This window comes from Amphiura filiformis, chromosome 9, assembly GCF_039555335.1.
Source record: "Amphiura filiformis chromosome 9, Afil_fr2py, whole genome shotgun sequence".
NCBI classification, from domain to species: Eukaryota; Metazoa; Echinodermata; class Ophiuroidea; order Amphilepidida; family Amphiuridae; genus Amphiura; species Amphiura filiformis.
The window spans coordinates 56517839-56534393 of NC_092636.1; the positions used below are offsets into that span (position 1 = coordinate 56517839).

Sequence of the window (16555 nt, forward strand, 5' to 3'; positions counted from 1 at the left end):
TGAACATAGTCATTGATGCATCAGTTTTAAAATAGACTAGGCGGTTACCATATTTGGCGGTTCTCGCCTGGGCGCGATTACCAGGCTGATGGTGACATGCCCATATGACAGTTTTTACTAATTTGACCTCAGATGACCCCTGGCGACCCCAAAATGACCTTCCAAAATTTGGCTCTAAATGTTAACTGTACCCACCAAGTTTCATGCCCATACGACAGTTTTTAGTAATTTGACCTCAGATGACCCCTGGGTGACCTTGGATGACCCCAAAATGATCTAAACTTATAACTCTAAATGTTGACTGTACCCACCAAGTTTCATGCCCATATATGAGTTTTTACTAATTTGACCTCAGATGACCCGTGGTGACCTTGGATGACCCCAAAATGACCTTCAAAAATGTTGTTTTAAATGTTGACTGTACCTACCAAGTTTCATGCCCATACGACACTTTTTAGTAATTTGACCTCAGATGACCCCTGGGAGCGGACCCCGGTGTCAGATGACTTTAAAACGAACATAAACATCTTCTTGACAGGACAGAACTACATGCCCACCGAGTTTGAGCCCCGTACGACCTAGTTTCATGTCCATATGACAGTTTTTAGTCATTTGACCTCAAATGACCCCTGGGGGGGGGCCCTGGGGTCGGATGACTTAACTAACATGAACATCTTCTTGCCAGGACAGAACTACACCCACCCACCGAGTTTGAGTCCGTAGGACCTAGTTTCATGTCCATATGACAGTTTTAGTCATTTGACCTCAAATGACCCCTTGAGGGGGCCCCGGGGTCGGATGACTTAACGAACATAAACTTCTTCTTGCCAGGACAGAACTACACCCACCCACCGAGTTTGAGCCCCGTACGACCTACGACGGCCTCACATTAGCAGTCACAGACAAAACCTAAATCTACAGAATATATCCATTACTCGTCTCGAAAGAGCTCAAAATAAATAACTTAGAAAATTTTCTTGATGTCCTTTAACATGTTTCCATAGTTAACCATCGTTAGCCATGGATATCTATGCTGTAGAACTGACCGGTGACTAAGTCCGATTTATTGGGACGTCTATCGACCATCAACGAGTAATGAGTTCATGAAGTGTGTCGCAGATACACTGTCGCCAATAACAACTGATTGTTGACGATTACAAAGGTAGCTAGTACACCAGGCAAGCGCTTTTCCGTGGACTCCATAACGATCTCTCAGCCGCCGAAGTAATATCTGATGGTCGACTGTATCAAAGGCGGCCGAGAGATCGAGTAGAACAAGCACAACATCAGAACGCTGGTCAACAGCACGCAATATATCGTTCTGTACTCGCACTAGAGCAGTCTCCGTGCTGAAATGCTTGCGATACGCTGATTGTCTACTACCATACAGTTCGTTATCAAGCATGTATTCTTGAAGCTGGGCTGACGCCGCCCTCTGAACAACCTTTGAGATAAACTTCAGGTTGGAGATAGACCTGTAGTTGTTCAGTATATTAACGTCCAGTCCAGGTTTCTTGATCAAGGGAGTTACACTAGAAACCTTGTATGATGCAGGAAAGATGCCAGATAGGAGCGAACGATTGACAATCTTAATAAAAGAAGAAATTCAGGCATGAGAAAGAAATGTGGCATCTCTGATACCAGAAATTACTGGGAAATACTTAAAAACATTGAGCATGTTGAAATTACTAGTAAATACCTGGTTTGGTAATAACCTTTTTTTAAATAAATTTTAGAAATATAATTTTGTTCAACTTTTTAACACATTTTTATATAATTTGTTATCAATTAATTTCAATACATTTTAGAAAATGCCACTCGTCCAAACAGAAATTTATATTTCTTTAATCTGTGAGTGACGTGTGTCTGTGACAAGAAGTTAAAGTCAAAAGTCAAAAGAGTAAAAGTCAAAATATTATTTCACTGTAATACCAAATAAAAACATTACCCTTCCCATCTAACTTTACTGCTTTTTTTCCTTTCTTAGTGTAAGATTTTTAAATGTTCAAAGTGAAATATAATATGATATACAATTTTTCTTGAATGTTGCAACATATGCTAATAAGATGCATTTAGGCCAATAAAAAAGATGTTTGCTTGCCCTCAACCGACCGACCCTAATTTTGGAAATCAGAAAAAAGTTTTTTTTTTCTATTTACTGTACAAAAGAATACCGACCCTATTTTTGGAAATTCCTGAAAAAGATTTTTTTTCTTTTCAAATTTTTGCATTCTCAAGATGTAAAAAAAAATGTATTTTAGAGTGTGTGTTCAACATTTTAGTTGTTTTGTAATGTTAGTTGATTCATTTTGACACCAAAATTGTCTGATTTTTCATATTTTGAGCCTTGATTAATACAAACAATAGAGTTTGCTAGTAATTAAAAAAAAGAAGACATCCCGACCAACCGACCGAGCGACCCAATTGTTAAAATTCATTTGAGGGCAAGGAAAAAAAAATTTCTTGGCCTTATGGGGAGGGTAAAGTCCACTTTTTACATCAAAGCCAACTTCCACGCAAAACCAGATCTACATTTCCAAAAATCCAAAGGCCTTCATGAAATTAATTATCGCTGCCCACCCAGTAAATTATTTTCCCTAATTTGAGGGCAAAAATAAATTAAATTGCCCACTCAGTAAATTATCCTTATTTACCTCCCTGCATGGAGATTGTTATAATTGAAACTGACATTGACCCTTTTTCCACACTGGAATGCGCCCACACAAGCCCTGCAATTTTCGAATTCAGAACAATTTTATCAACAAAATTTTGCAGAAAATGTTCATTTTATGCAAGTGAAGGTGAAAATGGGAATTTTAGAAATTTTAAAAAAGTTACAATTTTCAACTTTAAATTAAAAAAAAATTCTGTAACATTCTGAAGATTAAGATTATCTAGATCGATAATTGATTATTGATAATCGATTATTGATAATCGATAATCGATTATTGATTTTCGATTATCAATTATTGATTATTGATCAACACCGCTATACAAATAGACAGGAAAAGGCCTGATTTGAAAATCACCCCAATCATTTTTAATGCTATTTGAATAGCGGGAACAATCATGATTGGTATTGATAATCGATTATCGATTATCAATATCGATTATCAGTAATCGATAATCAATTATTGATTGACACCTCCATACAAATAGCCAGTAGGCCTACGTAAGGAAAAGGCATGATTTGAAAATCACCCCAATCATTTTTAATGCTATTTGAATAGCGGGCCCAATCATGATTGATATTGATAATTGATTATTGATAATTGATTATTGATAATCGATTATTGATAATCGATTATTGATAATTTATAATCGATTATTGATTATTGATTGACACCTCCATACAAATAGACAGTACGTAAGGAAAAGGCCTGATTTGAAAATCACCCCGCTCATTTTTAATGCTATTTGAATAGTAGGCCTAATCTTGATTGATATTGATTATATTGATTGAATATTGATTATCGATTATCAATCGATCCATCATCGATAACAGATAAACACTGGTTGCCAAAATGCAAACAAGATCATGCTGACCGGCATAGCTATCTTCTTCCATTCCTGTCGCCACATTACTGGTCGAATACGATAGGATTTCAGTCTTAGGCACGTTAACACGGCTACCCAATAGGGCCGGGGTCTGAACTTTGTCTCCGGTCGAAGCAGGTAGTTGAATTCGACAGGCGATCATGCAAGAAGGATTATAGACTTGAAACAGCCACTGTCATTGATTGGTTAGGGTTAGTTTAGGGTTAGGATTAGGGTTAGAGTTAGGGTTAGGATTAGGGTTATGAATAGGCTTAGGGTTAGCTTACACAAAATAATTACTTGAAGGTTGTACACCGCCCCCCCAAAGTAACGTGTTGAATCAAAAGCTAGAGGGCTGCAGACAGGTTCAAAGACCCATGAGAGCGCTATCAGAAAACTATCTATGTAATTGAAGCGGGATTGAATAAAATAGTATTATCGAATAATCACTAACTTGCTTGATTATATAAAATTCGCGTTTTTGAAATTAGCGCTAATTGTGATTTAAATATAGGCTGAGCGCATGTGCCGATCAATTAAAATTATGAAAATGATGACCAATCATCATTACGCGTTCAACTCAGAACCGGTTCTGGCTGGTTGGCTTGCGGCGTGGTTAACGCAAGGCGACGCTTGGGCTATTCTGATTCAGGTGAGAGGTTTGATTGTATATCTTTGTGTTGACGGCAAGTATATTTAGTGATTTTCGCTGTTTTATTATGAATTATGTCATAAAAATGTTATAGATCAGAAAGTCGAATGTTAGGGAATTATTTTGGAACATTTTCGAAATGTCAGTATTGAAATTTAGACTTTTAAATCGTATTTTTGAAGTCATGTATCAGTGATCATTTTGATTGCTTATCGTGCGTAGGCGCTTGCATGTATTCATTTTCCAAAATGTCATGTCAGGATTTTACATCAAATTTCATATTTTTGGCGATACAAAATTCTATTTATTATTTAATAATCATGTTCTATGTATTTTACCGATCATTTTGATAATATTACCGAAGGTATAGGAAGTAGGATTGGCAGAAGGAGGTGGTGGAAATATTTTTGATCATTTTTGATTTTATTTTTAGCTAAATTTCTAAAGAATGAAAAGTCGCCATTTTCGGAGATTGAAATGTGGCGCATGCGCATAATTATGAAGTCGCACATCATAATTATTGTTGAAGTGAGGGAGGGAGCAAAACTAATTTTGAGCATGACAATCATGATTGAGAGGGACGGGATGTATTGCTCTGTCGTGTTAATTAATTATTTTATGGCAATTTTGGGAGTGACTTTTTAAATAAATCATCCTCCTTCTGCTAATGTGATATTTTATTATTATAAAATACTCGCGCGCCGTGCCGTCAACTTTAAACATGTTAAATAAAAACATATTGATATTTTTATGCACGTAGGCCCATATTTTTCATATTATATTAAGGATGTCAAATTCATCCCGGGGGAGGGGAGAATAATGTTGTGTATCATGAATCATGTAAATTATTTGTGTTATGAATATTTATGTGCAAACAAACATTCCGTACACACACGCACAGAGATATCCATACCCTGGGGACAGGCCTAGATGTGTGTCACACCTATGGGATATTGGCACCCGTGGGTGGTGCTTGCAGGCTTCATAGGAGAGGAGTGGTGACAGAAGGAGGGAGATGAAGCATTAGGTGTGATCGCATAAAGAGAGGCCAGGGGTCAGTGATATTCTGTGAGGTAAGTTGATCATGCATATACACACCCATACATATACAAACTGGTTACGGACGCCCCTACCCAGGAGAGTAGTGGATCCGACCCAAGGGGTCGTGTGTCGTCGTTACCTGAGTGTAGACCAGAAGGCGTGCATGAGGGTGCACGTGAAGATCATCATGACAGGTGGAGCGTTACCTTGTGTTGCTTGATGTGAGGGTACGGGGTGTAGGCGTACCAGAGGGAAAGCACACATGGTTGACCCACGGGATATATGACAGCAGGAGAAGGAGGCCGAGGATGATGACCTAGGGGTGTACTGTAAGCTCTGTAACCAGTTTTACACAAATACATTATATACACACATACTTTAAATTGTAGGCCTATTATTCGGGCTTACGTAATAAAACATTAATTTTATAACCCGGGGGTGGGGATATTTTGTTAAATAAACAGATAATGCAGTATTCTTTATTCTTCTTTTTCATTCTGATTCAGGGGCGGAAGATTCTGATTCAGGGGCGGAACATTCTGATTTAGGGGCGTGAGTTATCAGGATCCGATTCAGACATTAATTTCATTGTCTGAGGGTGGGAACCAGATTGAGGGTGAGGAGGTAGTTGGGAGTAATTGTATGTTGTTGAGATTGTTGCTGGTTGTGACTTAAAAGTTAATTAAACGTGTTTATTGTGATATATATAAAACTTTATTGTGCTTTCGTGTTTTCCTTACAAGGCAGTAACGTGGGGTTCTGTCCCCCACAACTTACTCACGTTTCACACAAAACTTACAGTGTCCCCCAGGGGACTGGTGTCAACCCGGTTATCCTGACATTAATAATCCATATATTAGACAAACGGCCGTCCCGCTACAAATTTGGTGTCAGAAGTGGGATACTGATTGTGTGAGGAAACACAGTAGAGGAAGCCGGACGGAGGAGAGGACCCAGGGGGTCAATAAATGTCGGAAGACATGGCAACGCATGGAGAGTGGGAGGTGAGGAGAGAGCAACAATATGTCGGAAGACATGGCAACGAATGGAGAGAGGAGGCGGCGCGGGCTGAGAATGCCCCCTCAAGTAGCAGACAGGTTCCCCGGGGGTGGGGGAATGGCGACCGACGTGGAATGACCAGAGAGGATACTGACGATGGTACCAGTAGTGAAGGGAGTTACAATGGTGTTCCCCTGGTGCCACCAAACACGGTGGAGGAGGGAGGATTTTCAAGTGCTGAATCTGGGGGTGAGACTGATTATGAGTCATCGCTCGAATATTGGTCAGACCCTGAGGACCCTGAAGTGAGGTTTAAATTGCCACGTGCACATGGGGAGGCAAAAAGTGATGAAAGGGAGATGGAAATTGATGACCGACAACCTAGTGCAGTGACAGCATCCCGGGGGTTAGGTGTTAATGGAGCAGGTCAATCTGCATTAGAGCAGGGTGCGAGACCTAAAGGTTTGTTAACACATGGGCATGAGCTTAAGAGGGAGAGGGCAGTGCGTATAATTGAAGAACATATGGAGCAAGATAGAATAGACTGTAAAAAACGAAAAGATAAGATAATGGCAAAAGCACGTGAGGGGAGTGATAAATTGGGGAATCATAAGCAGCAAACACGTGGGGAGAGGAAAAGAGCAATACAGGAAGCCCGTGAAGAAAGGGAGAGGGAAAGATCTGAAGATGAACGACAGGAATGGGAGGCTAAATTGCTCAAAAGGGAAAATAAATTGTTGATGACCGAAGCCAAGTTGAGACCAAATGTGTCGTCGGGCACGAGTAGTGACGAGGGTAAAGAAAGAAAGATGAATAGAGAGAGGCGGATGACCAAAAGAAAGGGGCGGAAACATGACCCCGAGGGGACCCGGGATGAAGTACATTACAACGGAAGGGGGAGATTTGTACCCCAGGGCAATTTGGAGAAGAGGGAACAGGAACTTATAAGGAGGGAGGCACGATGTAGAGATTTAGAAAGGAGAGGGGCTCGTTATAGAGAACATTCTCATTATCAGACCCAGGGGAGGCGTGTAACACATGGCAGGGATGACCCAGGGGAGTATGGTGATGAGAGACGTGGGACCCAGGGGGGTTACGGTAATGGAAGACGCTACGAGACCCAGGGGGAGCATGGGTCCCGTTCTTGGGACACCCAGGGGAATTACCGTGGTGAGCGGCGCTATGGCACCCAGGGGGAGCGCGTGTCACAATCTTTGGACACCCAGGGGGATTATCATGACAAGAGGCATTACGGAACCCAGGGTAATTGTGATGAGAGGTATAACCGGGGGAGGGGTCGGATGTCAGAGAGGAGTGGGGTGAGCCAAAGGAGACAATTTCATAGCCAGCCCAGGGGAAAGCATGTGACATACAGCATGACCCCTCGGGGAGGTAGTGGTGATGAGGTGCGTGGTAAAAGGAGGGATCGGAGTTTAGGGAGGGATAGTGTTCAATATAGGAGTCGCTCTATTGGCAGGACCCAGAGGGAGTATATTGCCCGTCCCTTGACCCCCAGGGGAGTAGTTGTGACGAGCTGGGGGAGAGCATGGGACGAATGGAGGTGTGTGAAGATACTGACATTGATGAGGTTAATCATTATGATGAGGGAGGGGCACCAGAGCCCACCAATAGTAGCCATCCGTACGTACCCCCACCATTGCGGAGGGAGGGGAGAGTTAGGAATGCTGAGGAGTTAAAGGACAGGTTCCGCACTAAACCTAAGCGTGAAAGGCATACATTACCGTATGATGGGAAGACTCCTTGGAAAGATTTCATTACACATTTTGAGGCATGTAGAGAGTATAATAAGTGGAGTGACAAGGAGGCTACGTACCAATTGTTCACATGTTGTCAAGGGGGCGCTCTAACCGCACTAAGTGTGAATGATGTAAACCCAAAGGAAATGGCTTATAAGGAACTGGTACGGTTGATGAAGAAAGAGTTTGGCCCAAGGGAGTGTTCAGAAAATTATTTCCATGAACTCACCAAAAGAGAACAAAAGCCGGACGAGAGTTTATATCATTTGGCGCAGGATATTAAACGGCTAACAGCCTTATCACACCCGAGAACTGAACGGAAGGAGCGTGATAGAATTGCAAGAGAGTATTTCAAACATGCAATTACAGATATTGATATTAAGAAAGAACTCTTCCGCACAAGGCCTAAGACCTTGGAGGCGGCAGTACAGGGGGCACAAGCAGTAGAGTCATTTTACCGTATAGAAAATAACAAGGGGAGAAATAGACATGCATACAGTCGGGCTGCGGAAGCGACGGAAGTACCTGTAAAGGCAATAGCAAAACAGGTGATAAAGGAGGTAGAGCAAGAGATGGAGGCGAAGTATAAGAGGGAGGTCCCCGGGAGGGACATGAGAGCACCAGATGTTCGACAGGGAGATATGAGGGGTAGGGAATCTGACCCGAAGGTATGCTATAGGTGCCAGCAACCAGGGCATTTTGCCCGGGAGTGTCCAAGTAGGCCTACTCTGTGCTTTCGTTGTCGGATGCCAGGCCACAGGGCCCGGGATTGTACACACCGAGAAGTTGTCTGTAATAAATGCAGAAAAGAAGGACACATTGCAAGAAATTGCCCACAGGTGTCGGGAAACGATGGCAGGCCATCCCAGGGGGCCATGGGGCGGCCGGTAGCTCAGTAGGGGCCCAGGCTAAAGTAAAGGAGGGTCGGGTGTGGAGTTTGGGGAACTTCGGAGTGCCGACAGGAGAGATGGAAGAAGTGGTAATACCAGAAAATATATCTGAGATATGGGTACCGACATATGTGCAGGGGTTATCAATACCACTGTTGTTAGACACGGGCACGTCCCACACTATTTTGACACCGAACGCATACCATAGTATACCAGAAGATAGGCGGCCGAAACTAGAAAGCCCACACTTGATTCTAAAACAAGCTAATGGCAGTGCGGTGAACGTGTGGGGGAAAGCCACAGTTGAGGTGAGGGTCGGGAATCAATATGAGAGGGTGACGATTGTAGTGGGTGAGGTGACAAGCTGCATGTTGGGGATGGATTTTCTGCGACGGACAGGTGCAAAACTTGATTTTGGACAGTTACAACTCCAGTGGGAGGGGTGTACCGTTCAATGTTCCCCGACCCCAGACACTGTGTTCTCGTCACCCCCGAGGGTGGTGGCCGCCGTTGATACGATGGTACCAGCTGGACATACGTCAGTTATAACTGCAACAATATCGGGAATGAGGGGGTCGGGACAGCTTGGAGTAGTAGAACCGCTAGGCAGGGGGCGATTGCCTGAAAATGGCTTGTTAGTAGCTAGGAGTGTGATATGTACTCAGAACAAGGTGGTGCCCGTGAGTGTAATGAATGTCGGAAACAGACCCAGGAGGGTGAGGCAGGGGACATGTTTGGCAAAGATGGTGCCGATAGGGGAGGCTGAGGTGTGTCGTACTAGGATGATGGTGTCTGAACCTGACCCTGGGGACGGGGTGTGTGTCCCAGATCATCTGAAAGAGGTGACAGAGCGTAGTACTGCTGATTTAGAGTCGGGTGATAAGGAGAGGGTGACACAGTTATTGGTGCAGTATCAGGATGTTTTCTCCCACGGGGAGTTTGACATTGGTAGGACCCCTGGGTAAAGCACAGTATACAGACAGGTGATGCTACACCAATTAGACAAGGATTGAGGCGTTCATCACCCCAGCAGAGGGAGGAGGTAGAGAGACAGGTTCAGGAGTTACTGGCTAAGGGTTTGATAGAGCCTCCCGATAGCCCCGGGGCAAGCCCAGTGGTTCTTGTGGCAAAGAAAGATGCCTATAAGAGACTGTGTTTAGATTACCGCAAAATGAATGAGATTTCGACAAAGGATGCGTATCCCTCCCAGGATAGACGACTCACTTGACGCGTTGGGAAATGCTAAGTATTTTTCAACCCTTGACATGGCCTCTGGGTACTGGCAGGTGGAGATGGATGATGATGCTCGAGACAAGTCGGCTTTTATTACACACAGTGGGTTGTATGCATGGAATGTGCTCCCGTTCGGTCTCTGTAATGCTCCGTCCACGTTTGAGAGGCTCATGGAGAGAGTGTTGGCAGGGTTACGGTGGGAGACACTCCTTGTGTATCTGGATGATGTAATAGTGTTCGGAAATACAATAGCAGAGTCTGTAGAAAGGTTGGAGGCTGTTTTGATTCGGTTTCGGAATGCAGGACTGAAGTTAAAGCCCTCTAAATGCAACTTATTTCAGAAGCAAGTCGGTTATTTGGGTCACGTTGTGTCAAGTGAAGGGATACACACAGATGCATCCAAAATAGAAGCTGTGAAATCGTGGCCTACTCCTTCCACGCCGAAACAAGTGCGAAGTTTCTTAGGACTGGCATCATATTAGGGAGCGATTTTTATTTATGGCAGGGGGGAATGGGTAAATTTAGGGGTAAACACGAAATTTTTTTGTGGTCTTGAGGGGGGGAACCTGAAATTTTTAGTTGAATCAGGAGGGGGGATTGTTAAATTTTAAATGGAGAAAATTGGGAAAACAAGGGGGAACGCGAAAAGTTTGAGCGGACGCGAGGGGGGAACGCGAAATTTTTTGTCGATATTTTTGCCAAAACACCCATTCCCCTGCCGTAAATAACGATCGGTCCCTTACAGGAGATTCATCAGAGGATTTGCCGAAATAGCAGCACCACTCCACAGGTTGACAGAAAAGATGGCTGTATTTGACTGGACGAGTCAGTGTGATGAGGCGTTTGAACAGTTGAAAGAAGCTCTAATTAGTGCCCCCATCCTGGCTTACCCTAGGGCCGATGGACAGTTTGTACTGGACACAGATGCGAGTGCTTTCGCTATTGGTGGTGTGTTGTCTCAGGAACAGGAGGGAGAAGAGAGAGTCATAGCATATGGAAGCAAATCTCTGTCCAAATCAGAGAGGAACTATTGTGTGACGAGAAGAGAATTGTTGGCCATAGTGGTGTTCCTGAAGAAGTATCGACACTATGTGGGAGGGAGTCGAGTGAAAGTACGGACAGATCATGGATCTCTCCGGTGGTTATGCAACTTCAAGAATCCTGAGGGGCAGCTAGCACGGTGGCTAGAGGTGCTATCAACCTTTAATATGGAGTTAGAGTACCGCCAGGGGAGACGACATCAGAATGCAGATGGTTTGTCACGTATACCCTGCAAGCAATGCGACAAAATGACACATGCTGAAGGTGACCAAGAGGAAAGTGGGGTCAGGTCGGAGTCACCAACAGAAGCGTGTAAAGAAATGTGCGAAACAGGTTGTCAGACTGAGGAAGGGGGTCCAAGTGAGAAGGAGGGAGATGTTGCTGGTGAAAACCCTGGTGACCATGGGACGGTGCGAATGGTAGAAAGAGATTAAATGGCGAACCTGGAGCTGTCGGGGGCAAGTTGCATGGTAGTGGACCTACCCGAGGAAGATGGAAGTAAAGAAAATGATACGCATGACCTACAGATGTTGTTAGATGTTGAGCAGTATTTTGATAGTGACACATGGACAGAAGAGACCGAGTGTGAATTATTGGCTGCTGAAACTCAAACCGATGAAACGATTGAGAAAGGAAGTTCAGTCGGTAGTGAAGTGAACATGTGTGGGACTGGGGGGATATTGGATGAAGATCAGCAGTCAACGGGTTTTGAACCTTCAATGGATGATCCTTGTTGTGGAGACAATGAGGAAGAGGGGGAATTTTCAAAGACGGTTCAGACACAAAATGTGACCATAGAGCCTGAGATAACATTTGAAATGATTAGAGAGGCGCAGTTAGAAGACGAAGCTATAGGCCAAGTCTTGCGGGAGAAGGAGGAGGGAGGTAGAAAACCCCTGTGGAAGGAGGTTTCTATGCTACCAGGTGCCTCGAAGACATATTGGGGGCAGTGGGACTTATTGGAAGTGAAAAAGGGTGTGTTGACAAAGAGATGGGAGAGCGATGATGGAAAGACCATCAAGTGGATGATAGTCCTGCCAAAGAAATTAAGGGAGAGAGTGCTGGATGAGGTACATGCATCTAAATCTGGAGGGCACCTGGGGAGGAATAAAACTCTCCCGAAGGTACAGGAGAGGTACTTCTGGGCAGGAATGAATGCTGATGTGAGGGTATACCTTCGGAGGTGTGTCAAATGTGCACAGAAAAAGGGCCCACAACGCAAACACCGAGCACCGTTGCAGCAGTATAAGGTGGGGGCGCCACTGGAACGTCTAGCAATAGATATACTTGGACCGTTGACAAGGACTGATGATGGAAATGAATATATCCTGGTTGTTGGGGACTACTGGACCAAGTGGATGGAAACTTATGCCATAGAAAACCAGCAGGCTGAGACGGTTGCTGCTAAGTTAGTAGAAGAATTTGTTTGTCGGTTTGGAGTACCGATGGAGTTGCACTCCGATCAGGGTAGGAATTTCGAGTCGACAGTATTCAGCGAGATGTGTAGGATCTTGGGGATCAACAAGACGAGGACAACTGCGTATAACCCTAAATCAGATGGGATGGTGGAAAGGTACAACAGAACCATTGTCAATGCAGTGTCATTGATGATTCAACCACATCAAGGACAGAGAGATTGGGACCGGTACTTACCGTATGTTGGATTTGCTTATCGTAGCAGTGTACAGGCTTCCACGGGGGAGAGTCCCAACATGATGATGCTGGGTAGGGAAGTTCATTTACCTCTGGATCTAGTGGTAGGCGCTGTACCTCATGAGAAGGAGTGTCGGAGTGAGTATGCAGAGGACTTGAGGGAGCAACTCAGAGAGATTCATGAGCGAGCACGATATGCTCTAGAAGTGAGTACACGTCGGCAAAAGAGGAATTATGACCGTACAGCACAAGGACCAGTCTACAAACTTTGTCAGTTTGTATGGCTATATGACACACAACGGCGACCTAAACTCTCAAAGAAGTTAGGCCTACCTTGGCAGAGTCCATTTCTGATAGTGACAGTCCTTTCCGATGTTGTATTTAGGATACAGAGATCACACCGAAGTAAAACTAAAGTGGTCCATGTTGACCGACTAAAGCTGTATGAGGGACCAGAGTTGGTGAAATGGACTTACAAATCACCAGTTGTAGCAAGTGAAATGGAGCCTGAGTTACACACAGCAGATGTAAAGGAGAAGGACACAGCAGGTGCACAGGAGGAGGAAACTGCAGGTGCACAGGAGGAGGAAACTACAGGTGCACAGGAGAAAGACACAGGAGTTGCACAGGAGGAGGAAACTACAGGTGCACAGGAGAAAGACACATGAGTTGCACAGGAGAAGGAAACTACAGGTGCACGGGGGAAGGAAAATGCAGGTGCACAGGAGAAGGGAGCAAGAGGTGCACAGGTGAAGGAGACATCAGAAGTAAAGGAAAAGGAAGCAGGAGGTGCACAGGAGAAGGTTACAGTAGATATAAAGGAGAAGGAAGCAGCAAGTGTACCGGAGAAGAGGGATATTAGTATTAATAAGAAGGAGGGGACAAGGGAAGGACAGGACACAAGAGGAGGTAGTGGACTGGATGAGGGTGGAAACGAGGATAATCAGACACGCAGGAGTCCAAGAGAAAAGCGTCAGAAACCAGTTAGATACCGATAAATAATTATCATGTTGTGGATGGGAGTAGGCCTAAAATTTTCTAATATCGCTGATGGGAGTAGGCCTACATTTTCTGATGTTGTGGATGGGAGTATAAGGCTACAAATTTCTAATTTTGTGGATGGGAGTAGGCCTAAAATTTTCTAATATCGCTGATGGGAGTAGGCCTACAAATTTATGGAGTATAATCTATACAAGAGGAAGTTTGTGTAGGACTTTTTTTTTTGCAATTGTCTTGGGCGCTTATTAAATTGTTTTATTTTGAGTATATAGTAGGCTTTGTATACTTGAATACTAATAATGATATTTTATCATTGTTATTTCAGAATACAGAAAAAGAAATTACCGTTAATGATGGGCGACGCTGAGAGTGAGGGGACATGTGGAATGGTGGACTATGTCAGTAGGGGACTTATGATAGGGGTGTCGATGTGCGTGGTACTTGTAATGTTCAGGGGGCTGGTAGAAATCTGGAAATTCCAACGTTGGGCAAAAAGAGAGGCAGAAGAGGCAAGGAGGGAGGCGAGATGGGTCAGGCAGTGGGCAGAGGCGTTTGACGTGAGGGTGAGCCGGTTTATGACCCAACATCAGATGAGGGAAAATGAGGCGGAGGTGACCCGGGGGTCAGCAAGGACCAATTTGCATCATGGGGAATATATTTCAATGACCGGGGTGCATGTGGAGCGGGGTGCGAACAGGATTAGAAATAGTATTAGAAAGGAAAGAGAGGGGAGAAGTGGTAGGCCTACTATTAGAGGTGGGAGAACAGGACAGCAAATTGGGTGTGGGGTAGCACCACATAACCCAGAGGTCACAGTGAATTTAGCCCCACCATTTGCTGCCTGGTCAACATTGAGGAGTGCTGGACGGGGAGGAGCTAGGCCTAAAATGCTTTCTTTAAATGATGAAGATAAGGAAATAACTAAGGAAGAGAAGGAGGAGGGACTGGACAATGCTGATAAAGCATTGCGTGAGATAAATAAGACCCTAAATGCAGTGACGGAGAGTTTGGGGAAATTAAATGAGGGTCAGCAACAACTGTAGATAGATAGGGCCTACAGTTATGTCATGTGTATCAGAAAGAAAGACGCGATTTGAATACATAAAAAAAGAAAATTTTGAGGTGTATTTGTAAGGAGAAATAATAATATTTAAAACAGATCCTTAGCAATGTGTATTAGCAAAGGATGTTGGTCCAGAGAGTAGGCCCACGACGGTCATTTGCTTTGATTGACATATTGACGCGGGCGCCCTGTTATTGAGCGACATACGCGGAGTTTTGAGTCGCGCGCTGTGCCTATGCGTTGACGCGAACCAGCTAAGAATTTGCTGTTATGATTGACGGGCGGTGGAATAATCACACCATTGCAGTACTTCCGTAGTCACGCCAGGCTGGGTTGTTGTTACAATAGGCCTACATCAACAACAAAAAAAAAAAAAAAAATTTTTATACATAGTATACAAATTGAGAAGTTGTTTTGTGTACTGCCAGAGATTGTAAGAGGTGAATACATGGCTAAAAAAAAATTGTTTTTGGTCCCTGTAAATTAAGTTGTATCATAATTAAAATGTGTTACTAATGTTGCTATTTATGTCTTTGTTTTTTTTACAGGTACTTAGACAAATAAACAAATAAACATGTGGACAACAAGGAAGTTGGAGATTGTGGAGTTGCCGGGGCTGCCGGAGGGGTGGCTCAGAGGGGCAGATGGTGGCCTAAGGAAGGAGATGCTGTGGAGCGAGGAGGTAGAACGAGAGGAGAGGGAACAAGCAGAAAGAGTGGAGAAGGAGGCGGCGGCAAAGGAGGAGGCGAAGGAGGAGGCAAAGAGGAGGCAGGAGATGAAAAAAAAAGAAGGCAAAACCCTCATGAAACAGGAGATGAGTAAAATAAGAGGCATCAATTTGGTGGCGTCACTGCGGGAAGAGGGGGAGAAGTTGAAGGCGGAGCAAGAGGAGATGAGGTCAGCAATGGCAGACTTCCGGGCGCAGATGGAGAAAGAAAGGGGAGAATGGGCAGCAGAGCGTGAAATGGCGAAAAAGGAAAGGGGGAAAGTGTGGAAAGAGGAAGAGGAGAGGCGGCTGGATTCATTTAGAGGAGAACTGAGGAAGAGAGAGAGGGTATGGTTGGAGGGGGTACGGAGGAAGGTAGAGAAGGAGATAGGGGAGTTGGCGATAGCAAGGGAGGAGGGAGGAGATAGAAGCAAAATGACCCAGGAGGAGACAGCGGCTATATTCTGCTCCAGACCCCAGAAATGCCTGTTGTGCTGAGGGGTGGGGAGGTGATCCCGGGGCCGGGAGTGTTTATGCCCCTGCTTGAGATACGTGTAGGGCGGCAGGATAACAGGCAGGATAAGTAGATAGATGTTGTGGAATACCATTATACTGTTGTGTTAAGTTCTTGTTGTGTTTTTTTCTTTTCTATTATTATTAGACTGACACCAAGAGACCTGTAATATGATGAGTGACACGGACAGCGACCACAAGAGGGACTGGATGAAGGAAGAGAGAACGAAGACGCGACATAGGACCCAGAGACCCCAGACGGACCCACCAAAAACAGATGGGGGCGGGACAACATCAAGACACATGCGACAGACCATGAGAGGCGCACCACCAAGAATACAATGCTTCCGCTGCCAGGGCTTCGGCACACAAGGCGTTCACGTGTCCTTTAAACAACAGATACCACAGACCACCTTCAAGACAGACAGACGCAAGAGGAGGAGACGAAGAGGAATTGAGGAGGTGCCAGGA

The 16555-nt window shown here is 44.4% G+C and overlaps 1 protein-coding gene across 1 annotated transcript; it reads right to left on the reverse strand.

The window, feature by feature from the left end:
- Positions 1 to 1075: 1075 nt before the first annotated feature.
- Positions 1076 to 1405, reverse strand: LOC140160164 (uncharacterized). Its single transcript, XM_072183441.1, has one exon. The coding sequence runs from the start codon at positions 1403 to 1405 to the stop codon at positions 1076 to 1078; it is 330 nt and encodes a 109-aa protein (XP_072039542.1).
- Positions 1406 to 16555: the final 15150 nt, after the last annotated feature.